Raw genomic sequence first — 9,730 nt, forward strand, 5'->3', positions numbered from 1 at the left:
TGCGCAATTTTCTGGCAAATGTTCAACTTAAAAAAAAGTTACAGCCATCAATCAAAAATACTGTGCATCTTATGGTATAACTGGACATAAGCAACAACATGGATAGATTAAAAAATATCTATGGGTAAAATTACTACATTGGTATGTTTACTGATTTGTGGTGTTTTTCTGAGGAAAAAACTGCCAAAAGTTCTCATTTACTTTTTAAAATCTCACCAATTGCTTCTAACCCCACATCTCTGCAGTTTGTCCAGTTTCATTTCTTCAACAGTTTGAAACAGTTTGTTATTACTACTGAAAATGGACATGATAGAATTAGCGGGAACTTATCAGGCTTTATCCACATATTTGGGTTACATGAAAAACAATGTTTGGGTTACATGGAAAAATGATTGGTTCGTAACATTAGGAAGTTCAAGCATGACAGCACACCAAAAAAACAAAAAACAATGACATTCCCAATTTTCACTCAACCAGCACAGAAATATTGTTCATAAAACCACTTAATCCCATTTACTTTACACTGTGGACAAATGGTGGACAGCCTGTCTGGCCAGGAAATTCAATGTTTTGATTTTCGGTATGATGAAGGTGGTCATGCATGGGTGCACTAATTGTGAAAAATAAAAACTACCTTCCCAGACTACATAAACATTTATAGGAGCTGTGCTCATTTTTAAATAGCTTAAGACAAGTAATCTGAAAATAATTCATCACAAACCGCTGCATCCTGGTATTCAATACTGCACACTATAATAACACATTTGCATAGATGTATGGTTACTGAAGTCTTCTGGCCATAACATTTAATAGACCTTTGGGGGAAGGGACATTTTATTGTTTTCTCACAGACTTTTAACCTCTAAACTGCACATTGGAAATATAAATAATAATAATAAATAAATTTTGAATTATCGACAAAGCAAAAGGTTAAACAAATAAAGAGCAAATAAACTAAAAGGCCATTTAAAGTACCATACTCTGGCACTTTTTCAGCTTGTAACATAGATTGTCAACACAAGACACTTTTCTTTATGTATTGGAGCTAAACCACACCATGTATGGTACAGAGGTTTTGCTTTGACAGTGTGGTTACTTAACGCAGGATTTGACACGCCTCTACGGGCTCCTCTGCTTTATCATAAATGATCCCGACATGTTTGCGCACAGACCTACATATTCTCATCTCTACAATGGTAAAAATAATCTCAGCACGCCCAACATGCGTTTAAACATGATAAATAGGCAAGAGCAAAGTATGCTACAACAATATGTTACATCACTGGTGAACCTCATTTCCATTGGGGCCTATGCACAACTGGATGTTGGAGGAGGGTCTTTTATTTGTTTACAAACAGCCTCTTCCTGAATTTGTTTTTTGGGAAATTGAAAAGAAGGCATAAATGTTTTTTTAGACCCTAATGGCAGAACGAAGCCACTACAGATCCAACTGTCAGATTCTTCTATCACCACTATATTTAAAAACAAGGAGAAGAATATAGTTTCTTGTAATACACACCAGCAGATCTTGAAATATTACATTTGTGCTTGAAATAGCTAAACTTGCCAGAATATGACAAAATTACAAAATTAACAATAAAAAGAAAACTGAACATGTTGAAATAATATACACCGCGTGCATAATTATTAGGCACTTTGAGATTCTGATGATATTTTTTTTCCAAGCACATTTTACCAATTCCAAACCACATCAATCTTAATAAGTAATACTAATTTTGCATTTAATCATTTATAAGTGATATATAATTGTCCATGAAGGCTGGAAGTGAAAAATTCCTTATATTCAGGTGTGCAGAATTATAGGCATGTTTTATTTTACAGATAAAATGAGCCAAAAAAGAGGTTTAACTCAGACTGAGATGTCAAAAATTATAAAATCCCCATCAGAAATATTCATAATACAGAAATTGCAAAGTTAAGACATGACCATTGGACAGCGGGGTCAGAAAAAAACAGGTGGAGAAGAAAATACACGTTAACTGCGAAAGTATTAGGTGTAAAACCATCAGGAACCATTTATGAAATACATTAAGACTAATTTTTTATAGGCTTTATGGACAGATAAGTTGTGGGTGACTTGAAGTACCAGCACCACATCCTCTTGTACCACTGTTTGAAGAATTTATCTTCAAGAATCTTGCAGTAAGTTTTAGGAGCTCGTTTTTAGTCAGTCCTGCAAGACAGGATTTTCATTATAAAATATGGAATACAAATGAGCTCCTAAAACTTACTGCCAGATTCTTGAAGATAAATTCTTCAAACAGTGGTACAAGAGGATGTGGTGCTGGTCCTTCAAGAGTCACTCACAACTTATCTGTCCATAAAGCCTATAAAAATTAGTTTTAATGTATTTCACAATACTTCAGCATATTATTCTTGTTAAGTGAGGGCCTTTTTTTTTTTAGGATTTTTTACCCAAGAGAGTCTCTGAGAACCTGACACCTTGTAATTCTGGAGACTCCAGGAAGGTTGCAGTTCTGGAATATGTGGCACTGGAGACTAAATGTTTCCTGATGGTTTTACACCTAATTCTTCACTTTAATTCTTAATACTTTTGCAGTTAACATGTTTTTTCTTCTCCGCCTGTTTTTTTTCGGGCCCCGCTGTCCCAGTGAGCATTTTGCTGTATTGCATTAGTTTTGACTATTTCTCATGGGGATTTAATCATTTTTCTTTTTTTCAGTCTGAGTTAAACATTTTTGGCTCATTTTATCTATAAAAGAAAACATGCCTAATAATTCTGCACACCTGAATATAAGGAGTGTTTCACTTCCAGCCTTCATTGACAATTATATATCACTTATAAATGATTAAATACAAAATTAGTAGTACTTAAGATTGATGTGTTCTGGAATTGGTAAAATGTGCTTGGAAAAAAAAATCATCAGAATATCAAAATGCCTAATAATTATGCGTGCGGTGTAACTAAATATCTGCATCATTCTGAAAGGCACTGCAAAGCATATTCAGGTTAAATAAAGTAGGGTACTATGATTACTAAGTAGCCTATTAAACTCAAACTAAGAGAGATCTAGTCGTATGACATCGAAACCATCTTACTTGCTAGGGTACTAGTGTTTCTCATTTGTAAGTCACTTTGAATAAATGTAAATGTTATAGGACACTGTGTAACAACTTCCTTTGACAATATATAAGAAAGGTATTGATTCTTGTGTTTGTACACAAAAAATATCACTTTCAAAAATGTTGTACTGAATGTATGATTTACTGTAGGTTACTGTAATTTCTTGAGATTAATCTAATGTTATTTAAAAAGACAGTTTATACATTCATCACTGAAACAATGAGTGTCTGAGCCTAAAGTAGTAAGACACTGTAAGTCATGACATTGAATTAAATTTGAAACTGAAAATAAGCAAGGGGGGGACAACTTTAAACCATTAGAACAATCTGAACCGCATTGCGGCGTGTCATGGAGAAATTCTACAGGTTCTCCGTATGAATGTTATCAGATGATAGGACTAATAAACAGATAACATTAAAGGATGTAATTATTCTACAGCTTGCAGGGTATCCTGTAAACAACATCACCGCTGACACTTCACCCAAACTCTTATTAATACTGTTCTGACCTGAAACGAGTAATAAGCGATCGTTTAACGAATCTATTAAACATCTATCTTAATAACTTTAGTAATTAAAATAGTTAACTGCTAAACAGTGAAACAACTGATTATATGTAACTCTTTAAACCAACCAGTTTCTTCCTAAAGTGGTATGAAATAAAATACGGAAGAATCATTCGGTTGTTGGCTAACGTTACGTTTCCTCGTGTAGTATTTGTTTGGTCTTACCATCGCTGGCTCCTTGGTGTTATACAGAAGACATCACTGTCTGTGGATCTGTTGCAAATGGTCTGAGAGGAATACTGGCGTCTGGGCAGTTTTGAACACGACCTCATTAAACTGATGGACATTTCTTTGTTAATCCTCCAATATTTCAAATACACGCTGTTCAAATGTGGCCCCGCCCCTCGACCCCCCTCCACACACATGTGAATATAGTTTTCAGATAGTTTAAAGGCTTTTCATGAGTGATTTAAAGGATAATGTAGCCTAATTTCCAAGCAGTGCTCTATTCTTGCCTGAAAACAAAGCATAAATGACCAGACATAAAAATAGGATACCTTTTAAATAATTTGGACCAACTTAATAAATAAATTCAATCACCAATTTCGGTTATGATGAAGACTTCTGTCAGATTACCTTAACAGAGGATCTGACTGAGATCAAGATAACTAGCCAAACTAAGCATGTACCGGTAGCACGTGTATTGCTGCGGTTGATGGACGGATGTTTCCTGTTAGAAGATAGACCTGCTATTGTCATTGAGTAACAGAGGTATTGCCACAAAAAAACTCGGGGAGTTTTATTAGACTGTTACCTCTAATAAATCAGCTATTTTTGGCTTCTGAATCCTTTCAAAATATGACAAATGTAAAAAAAAATAATAATAAAAAAAGGAGTGCGGGGTGAGCTGCCAACCTTTAAACATAATAATACCATGTCGCATAGCAACATGTTTCGCAGCCAACACGACCATTTATGTCAGCGTGGAATGAATATCATGGGTGAAATAATGACATATAGCGTATTCATTTACCTTTTTATTCTCTAAATGATGCTGGAAGACGATATAAGGAGGATACACACGCTTCTCCATTCACGCGCCGTTGCGCAGTGTAGCGGTAGGTTTAACAAACGCTAGCAAAACAAGACAAGATTGCTGAGTGATACAGCTTCAAGGTGGTCCATTGGTCCCTCTAGTTTGCCACTCTAATGAGGAAATAGCCTAAAACACAATTAATGCAGAGTAGCCTAGTCTAAATGGTTCCGCGTTTAATTCAGGTAGTTATGACTTAAATAAGCCTTAACCTAAATTAAAGCCTTAACCTAAATTATTATTATTGTGCATGACAGCTTTTAACCTTGCACAAACATTTAGAATAGCTTAACCTTTGTAGTCATTGGTCCTCCACTAATGTAAACAGCTCATAAAGCCTCTTTATGAAAAAAAGAATCTGGTTATTAGCGTCAAAGGAATGCACAAAATCGTCTTCAATCTGCATTTTCTGTCGTCAAAATTGTTTCAGAAGTCATTCGATAGTTCAGTAGTAATCTTAACATGTATAGTATGTTTGGAAAAATTTGGAGCAATAGGCTATAATTTATGTAAAATCATTTAAATGAATTCTTACTATAGCCTAAAATTAGATGAATATGATTTTAGTGCTTTTATATTTCAAGTTTTATCTTGCTCACCTCTGAGCACTTGCAGCATCTTTGTTAGTGTAGTGTGTGCTCAACTACGCGTGGCATTGCATCAGAAAGTGTAATAGAGACAAAGTGAAGGAAAGACTGCCATCTCGTGGTAGAAATTGATACCTTCAGATAAACTTGAGCAAGTTGAACACAATATGGTTCATTTTTTTTTTTTACACATATAAAAAGTGAGTAATCCATTGTTTTGTGGAGGGGGGTTAAAATTACCATTTTAAACTTCAATTTTCAAATTACTTCAGAAAGATTTAAACAAACAAAACAACAAAATGCAAGATTGCCCCCTCCACCTCATATTTTGGCGTTCTTCTTCATTCATGTTTTTCTTAATACCTAAATTAATACCATATGAGCGGGGTAGGGCAGTGTCTATAGTACCATATTAAACTGTAAAAAGCATAATTTACAATTCAGATACAAGTTTTCACAAAAACAAAAAGTTTTGTAAAATGATACACTTTACATTTAAGCCATTTTTAAGAAAATGGATAAGTCAAAAGTATTAATAATATTGATTTTAACAATTATCAATAAATTATTATATAAATTAAATAACATAAATTAGGAGCGTGCGAAATTGGCAAACAATGATACATATCTTGATATTTTCTGGGATTTTATCCATAACGATAATTAGACGATATTTTGCTGAGTGTGTTATTGTGCTGATATCTTAAAGATTACCATGGACAGCTGACTCCTGAATTTTTATGATATTCTTCATATTCTGTGTGGTCAGTTCACAGCAGCGATAGAAATTAGTCTTTTCCAACACGTTTTATGGGCATTTTTACCTTTCAGCCATTTTTTCTAAAAGTGTGCATAATCTTTTGAGTCAAATTCTTGCATTTGGGCTGTTACCAAGCAAATTAAATCAGTATCAACAAAATGTGTCTTTGCAATGCATCTGAAGTGGCATTTAAATGTATTTACACACTCTTTAATGCAGCTCAGAGAGACACTGACCTGCAGTTACAAATGCATAAATAATGTTTTGATATTTGAAACATAAAACGTTGAAAACTGATGTTTGAAATAATAAAAAAAAAATGAAGATACTTTAAATGTGAAATTAAAACGGCCAATAGGTGGCAGTAAGTCAGCGTTAATAAGCGAGTCATTGCGACTGAACCGAATCATTAAACCCTGAGAATTACACTTCAATAAATTAAATCAACAAATAAAGATTTAATAATAATAATAAAAAACTTTACATCAATACATGTAACAGCATTTTTGTTTAACTATGAATAGTTTTTAGGTATTGCTGAACTTCTGGCTTTTGTTGTAGATATGGACAATTTGTCTTATGCTGACACACGTGCCTCTTGTAAAAATAGGTTGTTTCGATTACAAAGTTTTTTATAATAAAGTTCATGTCAGTCTAAATAACCTGATAATCTTCTATTGGTTTGACCATGAGATTATGTGATTTAACTGCCTATTTTCAGACAGAAGAGGGCGATACACAGTAGTTTTTCAAGAATAGTGGCAATAAAATGATGCATAATGAATGGAATATTTGTGTTCTGAACAGCTGACGTTATTTTCACAAAGTTTGTGATGATTATAATTGTTGTCAATGATAGTGATGTTACATAATATAATTACTTGGTTTTAGATAGAGTTTATAGTTTTAGTAGACAAATATAAATATATGAAGAAGAGTGTAGACCTTTTGATCTGATATTTTTAACGTTTCTATTATCAATTTACATGAAGCTTTACTTATTTTACCCAGTATTGTGTGGAGTAAAGATTATTTGTGCTATATGTTCTTTGTGTAGATACAGGCCTAGTTCCAGGTGGTAGGCCTAACTCACCATTATTTAAAATAAGAAGCATAAGAAAATGAGACAAAAAGCAATGCTTTTAATTCTTCTGAAAATCCATTAAAAAATACTCCCTGACTTAATACAAATGTATAAATCGAGAATAAAAAAACATATTTACAAAAGTATGGGTCCTGCCCCGTTTTTATACATTGAGAAAGTACTACATAATTTACCTTCTAAATGAACAAGAATCTCCTTCTATTAAATACTGTCATAATTTAAATGAAATGACATTGTACTGCTATTCACATATAACTGCTGTCCCAAAATAGGAATTGTCTTAACAATATAAAATCCTCTCGTCGTTTAAAATACATATAGTCTATTTTTGTTTACATGTGCCTTTTCATGTGCAGAGCCAGATGATCTGAGCGGGAGAAAGCTCTCTCGCAAAGGTGGCACTGAAACGGCCTGTGTCCGGTGTGTTTCCTGTAGTGACGCGTCAACTCGTCTGACCTGGCGAACTTCCAGCCACAGCCTTCCCAGCTGCAGTGGTAGGGCTTCTCACCTGTCAACAGAACACAATAAAACATTCACTATTGTGTACAAACTTTGGTTAAACATTTTATAGTGAGAGATTACGTTAAAACAACATAAAACTCCGCAACATACCTGTGTGTGTCCGCATGTGCGCTTTCAAATGGGAGCTTTTTGTGTACGTTTTCCCACATCCGGGGAATTCACAGCTGTGCGTCGCTGTCCGCTTTCGTGCCCATGACCGACGCCCTCGTTTTGGCTTGCTGTCTTCTGGGTTTAAAAATCCCAGGAGGGGTGAGGATGGTGGAGTCAGCATCACACCTGGCATGGCTGGGTGATTTGCCCGCACTGGTTCGCTAAACATGCTGTAATGTCTGTGATACTGTTGATGCTGGGCGTACTGAGATGGAAAAGACGCGCCATTCATGAACTGCTGTTGATGTGCAATGTCAATATGATGGTGAGAGTTCATCTCTGTTAGGATGCAGTCTTTCCTCCCTAAAATGTCCCGAGGCACATCTTGTTGCACGTGATGCCCATAAGCCTGGTGGTGGTGGTGCTGCTGTCCATAATAATGACCCACGTAGTCGTTTACCATCATGCAGGATTGCTCGTGGTTTTCACTTTTTATTTTGTATCCCACGTTATTAGAATTGGACACATGTGCCTGGTTTCGAGAGTTCATAGCCCTTAGTTCAGTGTACTCCAGCCTGTCTAAATGTCCTTTCAAACTATATTCATGCGAGTCGCCGTGATAATTCAAGTCCGGAGTAAACAACTCGGCTACCAGACTGTGGCCGGGACGCGCGTTAAAGGTGTTGCCACAATACGCGTTCTGCGTCGGGTGACATCCATCGCTGTCATACACGGTGCTGCAACTTTCTGGGGACTCCGGTAGAGAATAGGCGGGCGGCTGTTGCGCCGAGTTGTCGTTTTCAGACGCGACAGTGTTAGACAGAATGAACTCTAGATCCAAAAACTTGGAAAGATCATCCTCGTCTTTGGCCAAAGGTGGAGATTCAACAATGCTGAACTCCACCTCGATGAGGGGTCTCAATTCTCCAGCTGTCGCGCTAGATTTAGTTGGGTCAACTTTCCAGTCCTGAAGAAAAAAATAATTCGGGTAAGACTTTCTTCAGATAATAAAGTCACAGTCATACAAATGATTAATAAAAACACCAAACTGACATGCTGATTATTATAAAGATGAATTGTAGGGGACACAACTTAAAACAAATAATAATAATAATGTTCGACGCAACTGGTATTCACAACACAGCCAAACGTCTACTTAAATCAATTTTAATTGATTTAACAAAACTTTTTAAATTCTTGCTATGTTCTTGAATTATAGATGTATAATTAAACGCTAAATAATGACAGTGGGCTATTTATTTTTTGCTGATGTAGGCTACAGTACGATAACAATTCTAACGAAAGCACTATAGCGATCAACTGTTTCTTCTTTACACGATTTGTAGCTATTTGTTAAGCTCTATTTAGCAATAACAAAAACGTATAAAACATGTAAAACCTATAGCCTACCATATCCTCATAATTCAAAAGCTGCACAATACAATTGAAACAGCCAATACCTTACATTTAAATGAAAAGCTGAACTCACCCGAACAATTGCAGACTGCTTTTCGTCTAACATCTGGTTGCTTGCAAAAGTATTTATCGAAGGCAACATCGCATCTGCAAGAGCCATGTTGCAAATGTTAGGGAACTCAGTATCTGTTCACTCTCATTCAGTCCGAGATAGGCAATGCGTCTCTAATTCGTTTGACTGGCTGCCTACCTGTCCCATTATAAGGAGGGTCTGAATGTCGCGGAGGCGTGCTCTTGTGACGTTGCTCATGTAGTTGTAGCCTATCAGGTTTACTCTGGCTATACCCTTAACAACATGTAAATATTGTCATAGCACAATTGATAATTTGCCCTTTAATTAACCGTATCTCATTATTCCTTTAAATTACGAAGATTGCTTAAATATGTCGTACAGGATAAATTATGGAGAGATTCAAACACCCTAAAATGCGAGTGCTGGACCTGTTGTCATTGTAGGCTAAATATTTAATCACACTATATTTAATG

The 9,730-nt window shown here is 35.5% G+C and overlaps 2 protein-coding genes across 2 annotated transcripts in view; both read right to left on the bottom strand.

Moving 5' to 3' along the window:
- Positions 1–4,024, bottom strand: part of slc6a9 (solute carrier family 6 member 9) — a 51,347-nt gene extending 47,323 nt beyond the window's left edge. Inside the window, exon 1 of the mRNA XM_079378585.1 lies at positions 3,837–4,024. The gene's annotated coding sequence lies outside the window, so the exon portion shown is untranslated. The remainder of the gene's footprint in view (positions 1–3,836) is intronic.
- A 3,146-nt stretch (positions 4,025–7,170) lies between these two features.
- Positions 7,171–9,420, bottom strand: LOC306845663 (uncharacterized protein). The gene is made up of 3 exons (XM_079378587.1): positions 9,258–9,420; positions 7,769–8,735; positions 7,171–7,664 (listed from the first exon to the last, which is right to left on the bottom strand). The coding sequence occupies exons 1-3, from the start codon at positions 9,342–9,344 to the stop codon at positions 7,489–7,491; spliced, it is 1,230 nt and encodes a 409-aa protein (XP_079234713.1). The 5' UTR covers positions 9,345–9,420; the 3' UTR covers positions 7,171–7,488.
- Between the last annotated feature and the right edge of the window lie 310 nt (positions 9,421–9,730).

Source organism: Barbus barbus (assembly GCF_936440315.1).
Source record: "Barbus barbus genome assembly, chromosome: 26".
NCBI lineage: Eukaryota > Metazoa > Chordata > Actinopteri > Cypriniformes > Cyprinidae > Barbus > Barbus barbus.

Excerpts from the sequence above, each read along its gene's own strand:
- LOC306845663 (XM_079378587.1), bottom strand. The coding sequence starts at position 9,344 with ATGGCTCTTGCAGATGCGATGTTGCCTTCGATAAATACTTTTGCAAGC. Across the intron at positions 8,736-9,257 it reads AGCAGTCTGCAATTGTTCGG|GACTGGAAAGTTGACCCAAC; the intron begins GTGAGTTCAGCT and ends TTTTTTCTTCAG. Across the intron at positions 7,665-7,768 it reads GCACATGCGGACACACACAG|GTGAGAAGCCCTACCACTGC; the intron begins GTATGTTGCGGA and ends TTCTGTTGACAG.